Source organism: Eucyclogobius newberryi, unplaced genomic scaffold (genome assembly GCF_026437365.1).
Source record: "Eucyclogobius newberryi isolate DKJ021-1_F unplaced genomic scaffold, fEucNew1.0.hap1 SCAF_17, whole genome shotgun sequence".
In the NCBI taxonomy this organism is placed as follows: domain Eukaryota; kingdom Metazoa; phylum Chordata; class Actinopteri; order Gobiiformes; family Gobiidae; genus Eucyclogobius; species Eucyclogobius newberryi.
The window spans coordinates 5,759,878-5,781,612 of record NW_027315801.1 but is presented as its reverse complement, the minus strand read 5'-3'; the positions used below and the strand labels follow the sequence as shown (position 1 = coordinate 5,781,612).

Here is a 21,735-nt window from a genome sequence, read left to right as displayed (position 1 = left end):
CAGTTTAGAATTCATTCATGAATAAAATAGTGACAGTCGTCAGAAAAAGTCTTTTGTTTTTCTTCCAGATCAGTGTTTCCTTCAGAATTGAGAAAGAAATTTAGAAAAAAAAAGGAAAAAAAAAGAATAAGAAAAAACCTACCAAAATACCAAAATCAAGGTCATGATTTTTATCATTTTTTAAATCAGAATTCAGCCATTTTTAAAGGTTCACTCTGTTTTTTGGTTGAGGTCTGAATGTTCCACGTTATGGCATTAAACTCGTGCCTCGTGTGCCCAGACGCCACCAGGTCAGGTCTGCGGAGAGGCGACCCTGCTCACAGTGAGAATGCGATGTAAATATAAACCCTTTAAAATTAAGCAAAAATACTGTAAATGACAAAACGGAGGCAAAAAGTGAAGAACATGAAGGAGAAACTGGACATTTACTATTATATTTACTACTATTATTTATTAAATAGAAGATTATGAAAGACACTTATGATGAAGGCTGATGAAATAGTCAGAAATGTTACTCAAAAAACGTTTTTTCAGTTTACCTGGAGGTATATTAAACTCAAATACAATTTCAACACAAGAAAATAGCATCGATTCCATCTTTCAAATAGAAAAGTGACATTTCTGCCCTGGAAATTCAAAATGGCACTTTTTTCTTATTGTTTTTCCCTTTTTTTTCTTATTTTTAAAAAAAAAATCCAAACTATTTGCACATTTACAATACCTGATGTTAGCTAATCACAGAAACTATACTGCAGAACATTAACAGTGCAGTACTTCTTGCATTACTTCTTGCAATACCTCTTGCAGTACAGCGTATGCGCTACGTGTACTTCCAGACACGTACTCCGCAGTCCCGCACAGACGGTTACGATCTGAATCCGTCATCTGCTTTGAACACATTCACATTGCGTCGGGCCCTCCCAGCCCCCCGACCCCTCGGCCACCCGACCCCTCGGCCCCCCGACCCCTCGGCTCCCCGGCTGTTGTCTCGACCGTGAGGCGTCGGCACCGCCTCACGTCCCCGCGGGCGTGTCCTGGGTTGGAGGCGGGGTCGACCTTTGGACTCAGATGGTTTCCGCTCGCGCTCTCTTGAAGTCGTGGATGAACTGAGAGATCGCTCCGAAAAGCTCCTGAGAATCCTGGTCCAACGGCTCGCCGAACTTCACCTGCGAAAAGAGCCAAAGGATGAGCCGCACGCCGGAGGTAAAGGACCCGCCGGAGGTAAAGGACACGCCGGAGGTAAAGGACACGCCGGAGGTAAAGGACACGCCGGAGGTACAGGACACGCCGGAGGTAAAGGACACGCCGGAGGTAAAGGACACGCCGGAGGTAAAGGACACGCCGGAGGTAAAGGACACGCCGGAGGTACAGGACACACCGAAGGTAAAGGACACGCCGGAGGTACAGGACACGCCGAAGGTAAAGGACACGCCGGAGGTACAGGACACGCCGGAGGTAAAGGACACGCCGGAGGTAAAGGACACGCCGGAGGTAAAGGACACGCCGGAGGTAAAGGACACGCCGAAGGTAAAGGACACGCCGGAGGTACAGGACACGCCGGAGGTAAAGGACACGCCGGAGGTAAAGGACACGCCGGAGGTAAAGGACACGCCCGAGGTAGAGGACACGCCGGAGGTAAAGGACACGCCGGAGGTACAGGACATGCCGGAGGTAAAGGACACGCCGGAAATAAAGGACACGCCGGAGGTACAGGACACGCCGGAGGTAAAGGACACGCCGGAGGTAAAGGACACACGCCGGAGGTACAGGACACGCCGGAGGTAAAGGACACGCCGGAGGTACAGGACATGCCGGACACGCCGGAGGTAAAGGACACGCCGGAGGTACAGGACACGCCGGAGGTAAAGGACACGCCGGAGGTAAAGGACACGCGGGAGGTACAGGACCCGCCGGAGGTAAAGGACACGCGGGAGGTACAGGACCCGCCGGAGGTAAAGGACACGCCGGAGGTAAAGGACACGCCGGAGGTAAAGGACACGCCGGAGGTAAAGGACACCCCGGAGGTAAAGGACACACGCCGGAGGTAAAGGACGCGGCAGGGACCTTTGGAGTCCATTCGAGAATCTAAAGGGCCTCACGGAACGATCGTGAATGTAAACACTGTTTAAATGGAGTGTTTTCTTAAACTGCCTATGACTCATCGAAGTAAAATGAAGTTATGATACATATAATTTGAATTTTGCTAACTTTTTAGGTTCATAATTTCACTTCCTGTTTGTATTTGACGACATTACACTAGGAAATTACCCAGCAAACACTGGGCCAAAACTGATCTAATGTCACTATTTTGTTTATTTTACAAATAGAAATATAAGAGAGCGACTTTATTTTGTTGAATTAAGCTAAAAATTATAAAAATTTCATCACAGAATAGCACATTTTTGAGGTTTATAATGTCACTTCCTGTTTGTAATTGATGACATCACACTAGGAAATTACCCAGCAAACACTGGGCCAAAACTCGTCAAATGTTACACTTGACAAATTAAAACTTTTTTGTTGAATTAATGTTTAGAGTCAAAAAAGTTGTTTCTTTGTGTAAATTCTGCATAAACTTTGACTGGAATGAGTGTCCCTGGTGTGATGTCACTTCCTGTCATTTTATACTGATTTTTCAGCGTTTTCTCCACAAATACCTGCTCGATTGATGTAAAACTATCATTTATACGTACAACAGGTATAAACACACCAAATAAAGTCACAATTAGGAAATCGTAAAAACCTGTCATGGGCCCTTTAAATCCAGGTGACCTCGACCCCTTTTAGGTCTTCACCCGGAGTTAGACCCTAAAACGTGCTTCTCGTTCAAAAAGAAGATCCTGTTGTATCAGTGACCCAGGTCATATTTCTCTAATATAATGTGAAATAATTAAATCTTCGTATGATGAGCTGAATTAATACATCCGATTAGACCGTCCCCGTTAGTCTGCGATTGTGACATTAAACTGGGTCACTGCGGCTAAGTGGGATAACGACTGAAAAGAACGCCCATGATTGTTCAGGCTTTGAGTTTATACTGAACGTGAAATGACAGGAAGTGACATCACACCAGGGACGCTCACTCCAGTCAAGTTTATGCAGAATTTACACAAAGAAAGAATTTTTTTGTCACTCTAAACATTAATTCAACAAAAAAGTTTAAATTTGTCAAGTGTAACATTAGATTTTTGGCCCAGTGTTTGCTGGGTAATTTTCTAGTGTGATGTCATCAATTACAAACAGGAAGTGACATTATAAACCTCAAAAATGTGCTATTCTGTGTTGACATTTTTATAATTTTTAGCTACATTCAAAATAAATCTAATTAAACTGCATTTTAGTTCAATGACAGTCGTCCGGCCTGTAGGGGGCGCTTTAATTTTTTTGCTAATAAAAATGCCTTTTAACATTCATTTCCTGAAACCTCCCCGAGAACAAACAGCACGGAACAACAAAACACCACAAATCATAAACAGTGTGTTGTACGAACGGTCGAGGAAACAGAACGCCCTCGTCTGATTGGCGCAAGGATAATCAGACCACGCGCTGCTTCCCCCTGGAGGCCGAACCCGTGTGTAGCTCGAGCGTCACCGCGGAGGAGATTCAAACCACGACAAACCAGATTATTTAAGATGTATTTACGCCGACGGAAGACACAAACGTCACTGAAGTCGAGCTTTAACGATAATAATAAAATAAAAAATGTAAATTTAAATGGTTGAAAATATGATGATAAAAACTTTTAAGTTTAGGGAAAGGATTTGTCATCTTTGAAAAAAAAAAAATGAAATAAACATAAATAAATTAAATAAATTAAATACATTTAATAATTTTAATACATTTAATTAAACGTTATTAATTAAATTAAATTGGTTATGTTGGTAATATGATGAAGAAAAGGGCTAAGTTTAGAGAAAGGACTTGTCATCTTTAAAAGAAAAAAAAAGAAATAATAAAAACAATAAATAGATAAAATATACGTTAAGCAAAAAAATATACATAAGAGAACAACTGAGGCAGCCTGTTTTTCCATCAGGTCGTGGACTGTTTGGAGATATTCCAGTTGAAAGCGACATAACGCACAAACTATCAAAGCTGGGATATTGACCTCGTAATACGTTTTTAATGGTTCTGCGTTTGCCCGCGTCGCTATCTCCCCGATGTAATTATGAGAAGAGGGCTCAGATGTGACCAGCAGGTTTAAGAACTGACCCCAGAGGAACAGGACTGACCCCAGAGGAACAGGACTGACCCCGGAGGAACCGAACTGACCCCAGAGGAACAGGACTGACCCCAGAGGAACAGGACTGACCCCGGAGGAACCGAACTGACCCCAGAGGAACCAGACTGACCCCAGAGGAACAGGACTGGCCCCCAGAGGAACCGGACTGACCCCAGAGGAACCGGACTGACCCCAGAGGAACAGGACTGACCCCGGAGGAACCGAACTGACCCCAGAGGAACAGGACTGACCCCAGAGGAACAGGACTGACCCCGGAGGAACCGAACTGACCCCAGAGGAACAGGACTGACCCCAGAGGAACCGGACTGACCCCAGAGGAACCGGACTGACCCCACCGGACTGACCCCAGAGGAACCAGACTGACCCCAGAGGAACAGGACTGGCCCCCAGAGGAACCGGACTGACCCCAGAGGAACCGGACTGACCCCAGAGGAACAGGACTGGCCCCCAGAGGAACAGGACTGACCCCCAGAGGAACCGGACTGGCCCCAGAGGAACAGGACTGGCCCCAGAGGAACAGGACTGGCCCCAGAGGAACAGGACTGACCCCAGAGGAACAGGACTGACCCCAGAGGAACAGGACTGACCCCAGAGGAACCGGACTGGCCCCAGAGGAACCGAACTGACCCCAGAGGAACCGGACTGACCCCAGAGGAACCGTACTGACCCCAGAGGAACAGGACTGGCCCCCAGAGGAACAGGACTAGCCCCCAGAGGAACAGGACTGGCCCCAGAGGAACCGGACTGACCCCAGAGGAACCGGACTGACCCCAGAGGAACCGGACTGACCCCAGAGGAACAGGACTGACCCCGGAGGAACCGAACTGACCCCAGAGGAACAGGACTGACCCCAGAGGAACAGGACTGACCCCGGAGGAACCGAACTGACCCCAGAGGAACAGGACTGACCCCAGAGGAACAGGACTGACCCCGGAGGAACCGAACTGACCCCAGAGGAACAGGACTGACCCCAGAGGAACCGGACTGACCCCAGAGGAACCGGACTGACCCCACCGGACTGACCCCAGAGGAACCGGACTGACCCCAGAGGAACAGGACTGGCCCCCAGAGGAACAGGACTGGCCCCCAGAGGAACAGGACTGGCCCCCAGAGGAACCGGACTGACCCCAGAGGAACCGGACTGACCCCAGAGGAACAGGACTGGCCCCCAGAGGAACAGGACTGACCCCCAGAGGAACCGGACTGGCCCCAGAGGAACAGGACTGGCCCCAGAGGAACAGGACTGGCCCCAGAGGAACAGGACTGACCCCAGAGGAACCGGACTGACCCCAGAGGAACAGGACTGACCCCAGAGGAACAGGACTGACCCCAGAGGAACAGGACTGACCCCAGAGGAACCGGACTGGCCCCAGAGGAACCGAACTGACCCCAAAGGAACCGGACTGACCCCAGAGGAACCGTACTGACCCCAGAGGAACAGGACTGGCCCCCAGAGGAACAGGACTGGCCCCCAGAGGAACAGGACTGGCCCCAGAGGAACCGGACTGACCCCAGAGGAACCGGACTGACCCCAGAGGAACCGGACTGACCCCAGAGGAACCGGACTGGCCCCCAGAGGAACAGGACTGGCCCCCAGAGGAACAGGACTGACCCCAGAGGAACAGGACTGACCCCAGAGGAACCGGACTGGCCCCAGAGGAACAGGACTGGCCCCAGAGGAACAGGACTGACCCCAGAGGAACCGGACTGACCCCAGAGGAACAGGACTGACCCCAGAGGAACCGGACTGGCCCCAGAGGAACAGGACTGACCCCAGAGGAACCGGACTGACCCCAGAGGAACAGGACTGACCCCAGAGGAACCGGACTGACCCCAGAGGAACCGGACTGACCCCAGAGGAACCGGACTGACCCCAGAGGAACAGGACTGGCCCCCAGAGGAACAGGACTGGCCCCCAGAGGAACAGGACTGACCCCAGAGGAACCGGACTGACCCCAGAGGAACAGGACTGACCCCAGAGGAACCGGACTGACCCCAGATGAACCGGACTGACCCCAGAGGAACAGGACTGACCCCAGAGGAACCGGACTGACCCCAGAGGAACAGGACTGGCCCCCAGAGGAACAGGACTGACCCCAGAGGAACAGGACTGACCCCAGAGGAACCGGACTGACCCCAGAGGAACCGGACTGACCCCAGAGGAACCGGACTGACCCCAGACTGGCTTGTGAGCGTTTCCGGTTGCCGTAGAGATTGTTTACTTCTTCATGATTACTTCAGCGCTCGTTCACTGGCCTCAACGCGGTCGTCAATCGTCATTAGAGATTCAAACAACAAAACTCACTTTCTTCTGAGCTCCGCGTCCATCACAGCGACTCTTCTTCATACCGTTACTTCATTTTGGAGTTTAATCTGTGTGCATTGTGTTACTGTTGGTGATTTTATCCACTCGACAAATACCGTTTAACTATTTAAAACCTAAAGCCGAAAGTGTCTAAAGCCTAAATCACGGCTACAATCAGCTGTCGAAGAGTAAAGACGATTACCGTGAATCCGATCGATGGTTTGAGTTTTCAAGGCCGTGAGCGGGAGAAATAGTCACCTTGGGCTGTTTGTTGTCTTTGTTTATCATGTACGCTGCGTATGTTTGTGGAGATAAGATGACAAATGTACTCGAGGAGGATGGCAGGGACCGGGAGGAGGGACAGGTCGACTCTGAGCCGCTCACTGGAGATGCACGAGTAATGACAAGAAGAGAGAGAAGAGGAAGAGGAAGAGAGAGAAGAGGAAGAAGAGGAAGAAGAGGAAGAAGAGGAAGAGGAAGAAGAGGAAGAGGAAGAAGAGGAAGAGGAAGAAGAGGAAGAAGAGGAAGAGGAAGAAGAGGAAGAGGAAGAGGAAGAAGAGGAAGAGGAAGAAGAGGAAGAAGAGGAAGAGGAAGAAGAGGAAGAGGAAGAAGAGGAAGAAGAAGAAGAAGAAGAAGAAGAAGAAGAAGAAGAAGAAGAAGAAGAAGAAGAAGAAGAAGAAGAAGAAGAAGAAGAAGAAGAAGAAGAAGAAGAAGAAGAAATGCACGAGTAATATAAGAAGAAGAGGAGGAAGAAGAGGAAGAAGAGGAAGAGGGAGAAGAAGTGTTTGATGTGTTACCAGGACGACAGAGTAGAGCTTCTTCATCTCGTCACACGTCTTGGTCAGAGCCGACAGGTCAGACTGATACTTCTCGATCAGGAACTAGAAGTAAACAAGGTAAACAAGTAAATAAGGTACAATTGCGATGGATGAAACAAATAACTACAATGACGAAGGAAAATGTATATATAATAATGTATAAATGTTTACTTTTATAAATATGAAAGATATCATATAAAAAACAGTAAAAATACATTTAGAAAAGTAATGATTAATAATAATTAAAATAAATAAACTAAATAAATTAAACAAATTGAATAAATTGAATAAATTGAATAAATTAAATAAATTACAAAAATCAAATAAATTAAATAAATTAAATAAATTGAATAAATTGAATAAATTGAATAAATTGAATAAATTAAATAAATTAAATACATGATTTAATAAATGAAAAATAAATCAATCTAGAAAAATAAATACATGGCTCCCTAAAACACATGGAAATACTGGTGTTGCTTTAAGATATATTTATTTTTATTTGTGTCAGTTTTTCTTATGATGTATTAATGTTATTTAGTTGCATTTAGTTTTTGATTGAGTTTTTGTCCGTAAATGTGTTTGTGATTGTATCGTTGTTATGTTATTTTAAAAAAACATTTCATTGTCATTAATTTAAAAAAGTAAAACGGTAAAAGATCTATTTCCAATCCACAGTGACGATAACAGTTTCTAACATTGCACTTTTTGTATTGTAATGTTCTGCATCGTGGCTGAATTTGATCCTTTGCTCGTGGTTATCATGGTAGAAACGGTTTCACATCTTTTAGAAAAGTTTTGACTGCCACCAGGAAGTCATTTTCAATCTGAAGGTGCTAATCTGAAAAGTCTGAGCTGGTTTAGTTCTACCCTAAAGGAGGAGTTTTAATCTGAAACGTGCTGTATCTAAGTTGTATATAAGTTGTATATAAGTTGTATTTAAGTTGTACATAAGTTGTATATAAGTTGTATATAAGTTGTATTTAAGTTGTATATAAGTTGTATATAAGTTGTATTTAAGTTGTATATAAGTTGTATTTAAGTTGTATTTAAGTTGTATTTAAGTTGTATCTAAGTTGTATCTAAGTTGTATCTAAGTTGTATCTAAGTTGTATCTAAGTTGTATATATGTTGTATATAAGTTGTATATAAGTTGTATTTAAGTTGTATATAAGTTGTATATAAGTTGTATATAAGTTGTATATAAGTTGTATATAAGTTGTATATAAGTTGCATATAAGTTGTATATAAGTTGTATATAAATTGTATTTAGTTGTATATAAGTTGTATATAAGTTGTATATAAGTTGTATATAAGTTGTATATAAGTTGTATTTAAGTTGTAATTAAGTTGTATTTAAGTTGTATTTAAGTTGTATTTAAGTTGTATATAAGTTGTATATAAGTTGTATTTAAGTTGTATTTAAGTTGTATATAAGTTGTATATAAGTTGTATTTAATTTATATATAAGTTGTATATAAGTTGTATTTAAGTTGTATATAAGTTGTATGTAAGTTGTATATAAGTTGTATATAAGTTGTATATAAGTTGTATATAAGTTGTATCTAAGTTGTATATAAGTTGTATCTAAGTTGTATATAAGTTGTATATAAGTTGTATATAAGTTGTATATAAGTTGTATATAAGTTGTATCTAAGTTGTATATAAGTTGTATCTAAGTTGTATATAAGTTGTATATAAGTTGTATATAAGTTGTATTTAAGTTGTATATAAGTTGTATTTAAGTTGTATTTAAGTTGTATATAAGTTGTATATAAGTTGTATCTAAGTTGTATCTAAGTTGTATCTAAGTTGTATCTAAGTTGTATCTAAGTTGTATATATGTTGTATATAAGTTGTATTTAAGTTGTATTTAAGTTGTATATAAGTTGTATATAAGTTGTATATAAGTTGTATATAAGTTGTACATAAGTTGTATATAAGTTGTATATAAGTTGTATTTAAGTTGTATACAAGTTGTATACAAGTTGTACATAAGTTGTTTATAAGTTGTATATAAGTTGCATATAAGTTGTATATAAGTTGTATATAAGTTGTATTTAAGTTGTATATAAGTTGTATATAAGTTGTATTTAAGTTGTATACAAGTTGTACATAAGTTGTATATAAGTTGTTTATAAGTTGTATATATGTTGTATATAAGTTGCATATAAGTTGTATATAAGTTGTATATAAGTTGTATTTAGTTGTATATAAGTTGTATATATGTTGTATATAAGTTGTATTTAAGTTGTATATAAGTTGTATTTAAGTTGTATTTAAGTTGTATATAAGTTGTATATAAGTTGTATTTAAGTTGTATATAAGTTGTATAAAAGTTGTATATAAGTTGTACATAAGTTGTATATAAGTTGTTTATAAGTTGTATATAAGTTGCATATAAGTTGTATATAAGTTGTATATAAATTGTATTTAGTTGTATATAAGTTGTATATATGTTGTATATAAGTTGTATATAAGTTGTATTTAAGTTGTAATTAAGTTGTATTTAAGTTGTATTTAAGTTGTATTTAAGTTGTATATAAGTTGTATATAAGTTGTATTTAAGTTGTATTTAAGTTGTATATAAGTTGTATATAAGTTGTATTTAATTTATATATAAGTTGTATATAAGTTGTATTTAAGTTGTATATAAGTTGTATGTAAGTTGTATATAAGTTGTATATAAGTTGTATATAAGTTGTATCTAAGTTGTATATAAGTTGTATATAAGTTGTATATAAGTTGTATATAAGTTGTATATAAGTTGTATCTAAGTTGTATCTAAGTTGTATATAAGTTGTATTTAAGTTGTATCTAAGTTGTATCTAAGTTGTATATAAGTTGTATATAAGTTGTATATAAGTTGTATATAAGTTGTATATAAGTTGTATATAAGTTGTATATAAGTTGCATATAAGTTGTATATAAGTTGTATCTAAGTTGTATCTAAGTTGTATATAAGTTGTATATAAGTTGTATCTAAGTTGTATATAAGTTGTATATAAGTTGTATCTAAGTTGCATAAAAGTTGTATATAAGTTGTATTTAAGTTGTATCTAAGTTGTATCTAAGTTGTATATAAGTTGTATATAAGTTGTATATAAGTTGTATATAAGTTGTATATAAGTTGTATATAAGTTGTATACAAGTTGTTCACCAGTTCTTTCGAAGTCGAGGCTGATTTAAATAAAGAATTATTCACCTTCAAGTCTCTAAAGAAGTTCGGGTGAGCGACTCCCTGTTTCCTCTTCTTGGCCACTTTCCGATACTGGACGACTTTCTGCAACTCGTTCTTCAGAACTACAACAATGCAGAATTTTGTTAAAACACAATTTATATTTTGTTTTCATATCAAATTACTCAATGTCAAATGTATTAGTTTCTAAACCTTTCATTAAACCACAGAGATCAACAGCCTCAAAACACACATCATCACAAATGTATTATCAATTTTTAAAAAAAAGATTATAAAGTGAATTATTTGAATTGTTGTTTTCTTTCTTTTTTTTCTAAATGTTTTGAAAAATTAAAATAAAACAAGGAACAAAACCAGAGAGCAAAACAAAGATGATAATAATAATAATGATAATACAAAATAATAATAAAAATAATGATGATGATGATAATAATAATAACCATACGTAATAATAACAAATAATAATCATAACCATAATGATAATAATACCTAATAAAATAGTAATAATAACCATAAATAATAATCATCATCATCATCATAATAATCATAATGATAATACATATTTGAAAATATAATTATAATAATAAAGTAAAGGCACAAAACATTTTCCATCATTTAACATTTTAACAGATTTTCAATGCAAATTTCCCATGTAAAATTGTATCTCCTCACCATCTACTTCTGCAGTCAGACCTTTGATCGAGGCTGCCAAAGAAAACCACAACAAGAAATCAAGTAAGAAAGAGAGAAACAAATCTGAGAAACAAACCAAACAGAGGAATGGCAGGTATAGTTGAGTGTAACTGGCCCAGTTTGGCTCCGATCGTGTTTTACCTCCAGGGTCCGTCTCAAACTCTGCCAGCTCCTCTGTGAAGGCGGCGAGCGTGGGCTGGTGCCACAGGATCTGCTCCACCAGCGCGTGAAGCAGCGTGTAGTCCCTGTCTTTGCCCCGGAGCTGCGACATCTGAAGACCACAAGTGTGTTTAGCGCCAAATCTATCAAATCCAAACACATGTAAATGCATAGGACTAGACTAGAACCAACCATGTCTGACCCACGTCTGACCCAGGTCCGACCCAAGTCTGACCCAGGACTGACCCATGTCTGACCCACGTCTGACCCAGGTCTGACCCCAGTCTGACTCAGGACTGACCCAAGTCTGACCCAGGACTGACCCAGGTCTGACCCAGGTCTGACCCAGGACTGACCCAAGTCTGACCCAGGACTGACCCAGGTCTGACCCAGGACTGACCCAAGTCTGACCCAGGACTGACCCATGTCTGACCCACGTCTGACCCAGGTCCGACCCCAGTCTGACTCAGGACTGACCCAAGTCTGACCCAGGTCTGACCCACGTCTGACCCAGGACTGACCCAGGTCTGACCCACATCTGACCCAGGTCTGACCCAGGACTGACCCAGGTCTGACCCACGTCTGACCCAGGACTGACCCAGGTCTGACCCATGTCTGACCCACGTCTGACCCAGGACTGACCCAGGTCTGACCCATGTCTGACCCACGTCTGACCCAGGTCCGACCCCAGTCTGACTCAGGACTGACCCAGAGTGAAAGCTGGTCTAAAGCCGAATTAAACAAGAGCTAAACCTTCACTAACACAGGTCTAAACTAGTGCTAAACCAGAATTAAACCAGAAAACAAGATTTGAAGATAAGTTTGTTATCTTAAGTTCGGGAGCAGGACCACACCCTTTTCACGCCCCTTCCTGCGGCTACATTATTTAACATCCCGGTCACACACATCAGCGTTCATGACTTTGTGCCCCTCCCTCCCACTCTCTTTTAATTCTTCTAATTTATCTCCTAGATGGGGGTATCGAGGCCCGGGAGCCTACAGAAGCCCCAAAGCGGCATAGATTTGTGTTTTTCATGATTCTGGCGTGCCAATAAACACTTTTAGCTGGGGTTGTGGTCCTTGCTATTGAACTATTATTTTATTTAGAAGATCATGGCCCAGATTAAATCACTTGGAGGGCCTGATTTGGCCCCGGGCCTCATGTTGAATAGCCCTGCCTTATACCCTGGTTTGAAAGGTTTTTTCTTTTATAGCAGCTTTTTTTGTAGCATTTCTACCATAAACGATGAACTCAATATCCAAATTTTGCACATCTTCAAAACAACATTCTCAATATGATCTAAATGTCGATATTTTGTCCACCTTTAATGTCATGCATTTAATGAATGTGGCGTGCACCAGAGACAAACACGTATCATGATAAAAAGAAATACTAATAAGAAACAGCATTATGATGTTTACGTTCTCAGACGGTTTCATTTGGCTCTTTTATGCACAAAAACGATTACTTTGATGACACGACTTCCTATTCTTATGTGTGAGATCACGCCGCGCAGCCGGTTTGTTTTGTTTCCTTATAATCAGTTTGTGATCGTTGTCTCGCCTCAGAAGTCAGACCATAAGTGTGTCTCTGCTTTAGGGACATAAGCGTGTGTCTGCTTCAGGGACATAAGTGTGTCTCTGCTTCTCTGCTTCAGGGACATAAGTGTGTGTCTGCTTCAGGGACATAAGTGTGTGTCTGCTTCAGGGACATAAGTGTGTGTGTCTGCTTTAGGGACATAAGTGTGTGTCTGCTTCAGGGACATAAGTGTGTGTCTGCTTCAGGGACATAAGTGTGTGTGTCTGCTTTAGGGACATAAGTGTGTGTGTCTGCTTTAGGGACCTAAGTGTGTGTCTGCTTCAGGGACATAAGTGTGTGTGTCTGCTTTAGGGACATAAGTGTGTGTCTGCTTTAGGGACCTGTATTTCAAGGTAATTTTGAGCAAACGTTCGTCATTTTAATCAATAAACGGACAAAAGATTAAATAAGCAAGTTTAATTCTTTAGAGACAAATAGAAAGGTTGAGTCTGTCTTCATAAGAGAAACACACCAAGTGAATTTACTACTTAATGACATAAGTTGCAGATGATATGGTTGAGTTCTGTCCAACTATAAAACACAAACTTAAGCATAAACGATGGGAGTCTGTGGATGAGTCTCAGTGTCTTTCATTCAGAGTGGAAACTGTTTACAGCTTTCAATTACATCTGAAACGCCTCTGAGGAGGAACCAAGGCCCAGCTTCATTAAAAGCAACAGGACCTCTCAGCCTGCTCCCGGAGCCGAGCGCTGAGGGCCCCTGGAGCCGAGCACCGAAGGCTTCCAGCAGAGAGCAGAACATGCAACGAGTCTGCAGCGCGAATGCACAAGCAGATCGTCTGATGGACCGAAAACAAGTGACTTCACTCACACAAATGTAGGACACATATAAAGCGCCTGTCATGATGCAGTTAAATGTCGCTGCACATTTCAGAAGAACATCGCACACTACAGTGATTTGTCAGGTGTTGAAAAGTATAAGCGCTGCCAATTCTATTCATTTATGTTTTACATATTAGAAATAACTAGAATTAGTAATTTTGCCTTGATTTTCTGAGCAACAAAGCTATTGTTAATAACTTGCCAACATCAAGGTTCTCCAATTGACAAAAATGAAAAGGCTTGAATGGTTATTTGTCCTTAAGTCCCAATAATGACAGTTTGACTTGTAAATTAAGGCATGAACATATTAGTTTGAATATGACTTAAATTGTCAAAAATGTCAAAAATGATATTAAAACATTGCAATATTGATATTGATAATGAACAATTGGATATGATTCAAAAGCCAAGAGTGTTGTCTAAAATGCACTTGTTACTTGACTGAACCTGAAACAGACGAAGAGAAAAACAACAACGAAAAACAAGCTCTCATCACAATTACTGTGATGTCTGAAGCCGCTGACCTCAGAGTGACCTGAGCGAACCTGCACCAGCCGCACGCCACAGGAAACGAGCCCTGACACAACCTCACCAGCAGGGGGCCAATGAGGAGAGTCTAGAACCCAGCGCTCAGTCCAGGGCCAGAGCGAGTGAGGAAGAGGAGGATCAGGAGAGTCTAGAACCCAGCTCAGAGTGAGGAAGAGGAGGATCAGGAGAGTCTAGAACCCAGCTCAGAGTGAGGAAGAGGAGGATCAGGAGAGTCTAGAACCCAGCGCTCAGTCTATCCTCCAGGAGGTTCAGACGTAATTTAGAGTGAGGAAGAGTAGGTTCAGGAGGGTCAGACGTACTTTGGAGTGAGGAAGAGGAGGTTCAGGAGGGTCAGACGTACTTTGGAGTGAGGAAGAGGAGGTTCAGGAGGGTCAGACGTACTTTGGAGTGAGGAAGAGGAGGTCCAGGAGGTTCAGGAGGGTCAGACGTACTTTAGAGTGAGGAATAGGATGTCCAGGAGGTAGAGGAGGGTCAGACGTACTTTAGAGTGAGGAGGAGGAGGTCCAGGAGGTAGAGGAGGGTCAGACGTACATTAGAGTGAGGAGGAGGAGGTCCAGGAGGTAGAGGAGGGTCAGACGTACATTAGAGTGAGGAGGAGGAGGTCCAGGAGGTAGAGAAGGGTCAGACGTACATTAGAGTGAGGAAGAGGAGGTCCAGACGTACATTAGAGTGAGGAGGAGGAGGTCCAGGAGGTAGAGGAGGGTCAGACGTACATTAGAGTGAGGAGGAGGAGGTCCAGGAGGTAGAGGAGGGTCAGACGTACATTAGAGTGAGGAAGAGGAGGTCCAGACGTACATTAGAGTGAGGAGGAGGAGGTCCAGGAGGTAGAGGAGGGTCAGACGTACATTAGAGTGAGGAGGAGGAGGTCCAGGAGGTAGAGAAGGGTCAGACGTACATTAGAGTGAGGAAGAGGAGGTCCAGACGTACATTAGAGTGAGGAGGAGGAGGTCCAGGAGGTAGAGGAGGGTCAGACGTACATTAGAGTGAGGAGGAGGAGGTCCAGGAGGTAGAGGAGGGTCAGACGTACATTAGAGTGAGGAGGAGGAGGTCCAGACGTACATTAGAGTGAGGAGGAGGAGGTCCAGGAGGTAGAGGAGGGTCAGACGTACATTAGAGTGAGGAGGAGGAGGTCCAGGAGGTAGAGGAGGGTCAGACGTACATTAGAGTGAGGAGGAGGAGGTCCAGGAGGTAGAGGAGGGACAGACGTACTTTAGTTAAGGTGGAGAGCCGGATCCCTTTGGCCTTCTCTTTGCCCGCGTGCTCGTTGAGGTAATTCCCGATGGCGAGGAGATACTCCAGCACCGACACGAACAAGCGGGAGTTACACAGCTTCTGGCACATGGTGATCTTCTGGTTGATCAGCTGAAGGACAAACACAGAAGTCAGAAGATCTGCACTTGTGAGAAACAGACACAAAATGGCGTCATCTCCTCAAACGACAACAATGAGAAGATAGAGAAGCTGATCGGCGACATTTACATTTGTTTCATCTGATTTGGAATTTAAAGTGACGTATGACAGGTTTTTACGATTTTCAAATTTTGACTTTATTTGGTGTGTTTATACCTGATGTACATATAAATCATAGTTTTACACCAATCGAGCAGGTATTTGTGGAGAAAACTTTGAAAAATCTGTAGAAAATGACAGGAAGTGACATCACACCAGGGAAAAGGTTTATGCAGAATTTACACAAACAAGCAACTTTTTTTACTCTAAACATGAATTCAACAAAATAAAGTTTTTGTTTGTCAATTTTCTTTTTTTTTTACATTAGATAATTTTTTTGCCCAGTGTTTGCTGGGTAATTTCTTACTGTGATGTCATCAATTAAAAACAGGAAGTAAAATTATAAATCTAAAAAATGTGCTTTTCTGGGATGAAATATATTTATCTTAACCACATTTTAGTTCAGTGAGTCGTCCGACCTGTAGGGGGCGCTTTAAAATGTTGATGAATTCATTTTAATTTTAACCAAAAAGTAAAAAATTGTTTTCCCTTAAAATCTCTCCAAATTCTCAAAATTTCTCCAAATTCACCATTTAAATATTTAGTTCACCGAAAACTTTCTCTTCATTTTTACACTCTGAATTTAGACGATTAAAGCTTTATTTTATTTCTTTAACTGAGGGGAAAAAAAACCAAAAACATACTGAAAATTCAGCCACAGCAAAATAAAAAAAAATAAAAAAAAGAGTGAGAATCTGATGAAACAAAGGATCTTCCACGTTGACTTCTGTCCCTGTCGTCCATCTCCTCTTCTAACGCTCTTAATGTGCATCTGCCTTCACAATATGGCCAGGTTCCACTGTCGAACCGGCGATCGCTGAATCTGAATTGAAAAACCAAAACACGGCGAAAAGATTTGAGCCTTTTGCCAGACGCATTTGAGACGGAGACGATGTCGGGGGGGACTGCGGACCCTCGACAAAGACACGCCACATGGTCCGGATGAACAAGCGCCGCAGGTCCTTCCAGAGGGACGACTGCAGTAACGAGAGAGGAAGAAACGCACGTACTCGCATTATACTCGCATTATACTCGCATTATACTCGCATTATACTCGCATTATACTCGCATTACACTCGTATTATACTCGTATTTTTAGGATGTCATAGACGCTTCGTAAACAAATACAGTCATAATTGTGTAATGGAGCTTATACTTCTATTGCAAAATGTGAAAACTGGATGTGGTTTTGTCACTCAGACACACGTGCTATTGTATGTTACATTATTTATTTATTAAAAAGGAAATTGTGAGAAACAAGTTGGATTTAAAGGGCCCAGGTTTTTTGCGATTATCCAATTGTGTCTTTATTTGGTGCATTTATACCTGTTGTACATAAACATGATAGTTTTACACCAATCGAGCAGGTATTTGTGGAGAAAACGTTGAAAAATCTGTATAAAATGACAGGAAGTGACATCACACCAGGGACACGCAGAATTTACACAAAGAAACAACTTTTTTTACTAAAATTTAATTCAAAGAAATAAAGTCGCTCTCATATATTTTTATTTGTCATTATTTGTCATTCTTTAAAAAAATATTATTATGATTATGATTATTATGATTATTTATTTATTCACTTGTGACATTACACTAGGCACACTCAGAACTTACAGAATTTGCAGAATTTACATAAAGAAACTGCATTTTTGACTCTCTAAACATTTAAAATAATAAACTCGCTCTCATATATTTTTATTTGTCAAATAAAAACAATTGTGACATTAGATGATGTTTTTTTCCCCAGTGTTTGCAGTTTCCTAGTGTGATGTCATCAATTACAAACAGGAAGTGAAATCATCAACTTAAAAAATGTGCTGTTCTGCGATACATTTTTATTATTTTTAGTCAAATTCAAACTATATTAACTGCATTTTTGTTACATGAGTTGTCCGACCTGTAGGGGGCGCTTTAATGTTGTGGAGATCTTACAATTAAAGCTGAAACAATTATTTATAAGCCATATGAGTTCTACCTTGGTTGACAGTAAATCTATTCTGTTCTATCTTTCCGATTTTCAAAATATTTGTGACGAAAAGTGAGCTACAATTTAGAATTTCCAGGGAAGAAATATCAGATTGTCTTCTTTCGTATTAAAAAAGATGGAAAGATACTATTTTCTAGCTTCAATTTTGTATATTTTTTCTCTCTTCATAAGATGTGTAATTTAAGGTAAAGTCTGTCATTTTTCTGTTTCTTTGTGCGCTGAACATTTCTGTCAGTGTGTGTCCTGTAAAACCTAAAACATCTGGATTTTGCCTTCACCCTAAAGCGCCCCCTACAGGTCAGACGACTGATTGAACTCAAATACAATGTTATTACTGAAAAGCAAATTTTTTCGGATTATATTTTCACTTCCTGTGTAATTGATGACATCACTCATGGAAATTACCCAGCAAACACTGGGCCAAAACTCATCTAATGTGACAATTTTTTTATTTGACAAATAAAATTCATGCACAGTAAGTCCAACAGTCGAGTCCAATTTAGTCCAAAATTGATCAAATCCATTGACTTTTCTGACGGATTCTCAATGCGTTTTCGGCACAAAGCAGAAGAACAACTCGAGTTTATGACATCGCATTTGAGATCTACACTTTTCTTATTAAGTGGCACGACGGCGCGGGCTACAAAAGCACTAACCGTAATGAAATAGCTGATCTATCATTTGGAGCTCCTCTCGACACTTCACAATATGTTCGCCTCGACGCCGCGACAGTGAAAAACGAGCGTGGCGCGACAATGAGCGCCGCCGCGCCTTTTCCTCCCGTTTCTCTTCATTTGCAGACGGGAGATTAGGGCCGGCGCGGCGGAGCTGAAAGACGAGCGCCAGAAACATCAACTCAACTTTGTAATATTTGCACAACATGGATTTTTAGCCCGACGCAAAATGGTTCCGGCGAATGACGGCGACGGACGAGACCGGTGATGTTTGTTGCCGAGCGATACTGTGTCCCTGCAATATCGATCCGACATGATACCAAGTCATCTAGAATACACTATAAGTTACAGCTTTTTTCATAGTTTTGGCCGTGGCGCGACTTATACTCTGGAGCGACTTATATGTGATATTACTCGTTATTTTCACACTGACAACCACAAGAGGGCGCTCTAGGCTCTAAGCGACGCAGAAGAAGAATCTGCACTTCCTCTTCCTCTGGAGTTTGTGGAGTTGTTTAGAAGTGACACAGAGGAAGAAGAATTCAATGGATTTAGTGATTTGGGGTAAAACTGATGCTTTGGTAAACTTGTTAGCATGTTCTTTATGCTATAGTTATCTGAATAACTGTTCATATGTTACGTTAACATACCAGACACTTACCACAGTTCTGTCTGTGCCTCATGTAGCTGAAGGTGTTAGCGTTAGCATACGTCATGTAGCTGAAGGTGTTAGTGTTAGCATACGTCATGTAGCTGAAGGTGTTAGCGTTAGCATACGTCATGTAGCTGAAGGTGTTAGCGTTAGCATACGTACACCTATTCACCATGTTCTCTCATCTGTTATTATTTTAAACTGCATTTATAGATGAAATGTCTGTTCTGAAATTTCCCCCAAAAATGCAACTTATGCTCCAGTGCGACTTATTTATGTTTTTTTCTTCTCTATTGTGCATTTTTTGGCTGGTGCGACTTATAGTCCAGAGCAATTTATAGAAAATATGGTATTCCATGCTTGTGATGGACCGGTCACTGGTGAAGAAGTTAGAGTCCTGGTTTAGCTCCAGTTCCTTATGGTTCAGTGCAGAGATGTGCAAACCCTTTTTCACGAACAGCTGCGTTTGAAACATAAACCGTGATGATTATGAGCCGCGAAACCTTTAATGAGGCGTGGAACATTAATATTAACTCTGTGTAACGTCAACGTGTTTGTTATTTAGTTATGAGAGCAGAATCTTTCCAATTTGAGGGTAAAACGTGCCACTTTTTGTTATTTGGGCCAGTTCAGCGGAAAGTTTGGACACTCTTTGTTTAGCGTTTGGTTCTGTTTTATTCCTAACTGTAGTTTAGAGTTGGTTTAGCATAAAAATAAGCTCTTATCCAGATGCTTAGAATCACTTTACAATTCAGTTTGTTTGTTTGTTTGTTTGTTTGTTTGTTTGTTTGTTTGTTTGGCTAAGGTCTGTCACTTATAATGATTACTATTTTTGACAAAACGTTTTTGAATGGGTTTTAAAAAATTCCCTATGACATTTTGAGACTTGATTAATGTGTGTGTTTGGTTGCCCGGGTGACAAGACAGCAACCGATTAAATAAAAATGTTACGCCCATGTTACGGTCGTCCTCAAAAGTCTTGATAAATTCGCTCTGGAACGTTCTCGCGTCTCGGAATTCCTTCTTAGCAACTCGGGAAACATTTCAGAACCCCGAGTTTATCCACATCCAACATGGCAGCGCCCTCTACTGCCCCCTGCTGTGTGCGCGTCTGCTCCTGTCGTTGAGCCGCTGCAGTTTTAAATGCGCCGCGATGCTAATGTCGCTAACGTCAACACGGAGCTAACGTCAACAACAGCGATAATTCACTCTCAGACGATGCTTTAGCAACTGTAAATGTAGAAAACGACTTTATTTGGATCCACATTTGGGCCGTTTTGAGCACTTTCCTGGTTTTGTGTTCTTGTTTCGAGTTGTGAATATTCATACGCTGTAAATCCACTGCTCATTGTTTGTCCGATTTGACATTTGGAACACGGAAAACCTGGAGAAAACGTCTCTCCAGGCTCAAACGTCTCTCCAGGCTCAAACGTCTCTCCAGGCGCAAACACGATGAGGACAAACACAATGCGGCGTGAATTATATTTCAAAATAGAACAGCGCTGCCTTTTGTTTGTTTATTAGGCTCTAGTTTGCATTTTGCCTGATTATCTGTCAAGTTTATTGCACATCAGATCAGGTATTCACTGTTTGAGGTCCTTATAATGATTTTAACGCTCTGGTCAAAGACTACCTGTCGTTTTATATCATTTTATCTTATAGTGTATGTATAAATGTATTTTTATGTAATGGTTAATTTTATTGAATGTTTTCTTTGTGTTTTATTATCCTGTGTTTACTTGTTGTTTATTTGTGTTGTTTTAACAGGACACAATAGAAATAGATCTTTTCTCATTGGGTTTTCCCTGTTTAAATAAATAAAATGAATGAAATGAAATAATCTCTGCGCGGCCATCACCATAGCAACGGGTAAACAAATGCTCAACTGCTGTGAGGGACTGCTAGCTTCAGAGCTATTCAACATCAGGCCCGGGGGCCAAATCAGGCACTCCAAGCGGTTTGATCCGGTCCACGACCCATCTTCCAAATATTGAAACAAAACAAACAAATCTGTTTACTGGTTTAATTCTGGGTTTGCAGTAGTTTAGACCTGGTTTGTTAATGGTTCAGTCCGTGTTTAATTCTGCGTTTGACCCTTTTTGATTCTGGGTTAGTCCCGAGTCGGACCTGGTTGGTTCTAGTCTAGTCCTGGTTTAATTCTGGTTCAGTCCTGGATGGGCACAAAGCAATGTTGTTAAAGCATTTTCTATGTTATTTCTCACAAAATATAATCTATCAGTAATTATTTTATTGCATTAACTGCATTTATTGAAACAGTGTTGGGGACGGTCTGTGCGACCCATAATGTGGTTACAGTCCTCGTGCTTTGGCCCGCCGAAAAATCTGGCCTTCTGGAAAATTAAGTTGAATAGCACAGATTTACAGGCTTTTTTTTTTTCAGAGGTGAAAGTTTGAGGCATTAAATAACTTTGTTAAAACCGTGTTATTAAACTGTTAATAAAAACACTTCATGAGTGCACACCCCGCCGCTGCACATAGTGAAGTTACAGCCAAGACCTTTGT

General features: G+C 41.1%; 1 protein-coding gene and 1 long non-coding RNA gene across 2 annotated transcripts in view; one reads left to right on the top strand and one right to left on the bottom strand.

Annotated features, from left to right (window-relative positions):
- LOC140362691 (uncharacterized) overlaps positions 1-21,735 on the top strand; it is a 573,302-nt gene that overhangs the window by 479,240 nt on the left and 72,327 nt on the right. The gene's annotated exons all lie outside the window — the stretch shown is intronic.
- Positions 982-21,735, bottom strand: part of LOC140362685 (uncharacterized) — a 69,276-nt gene continuing 48,522 nt past the window's right edge. The window contains exons 11-16 of the mRNA XM_072448837.1: positions 15,597-15,749; positions 11,400-11,529; positions 11,238-11,270; positions 10,572-10,669; positions 7,346-7,429; positions 982-1,166 (exon numbers count right to left, since the gene is read on the bottom strand). Coding sequence (XP_072304938.1) covers positions 1,065-1,166; positions 7,346-7,429; positions 10,572-10,669; positions 11,238-11,270; positions 11,400-11,529; positions 15,597-15,749 — 600 coding nt within the window. The 3' untranslated portion in view covers positions 982-1,064. The remainder of the gene's footprint in view (positions 1,167-7,345; positions 7,430-10,571; positions 10,670-11,237; positions 11,271-11,399; positions 11,530-15,596; positions 15,750-21,735) is intronic.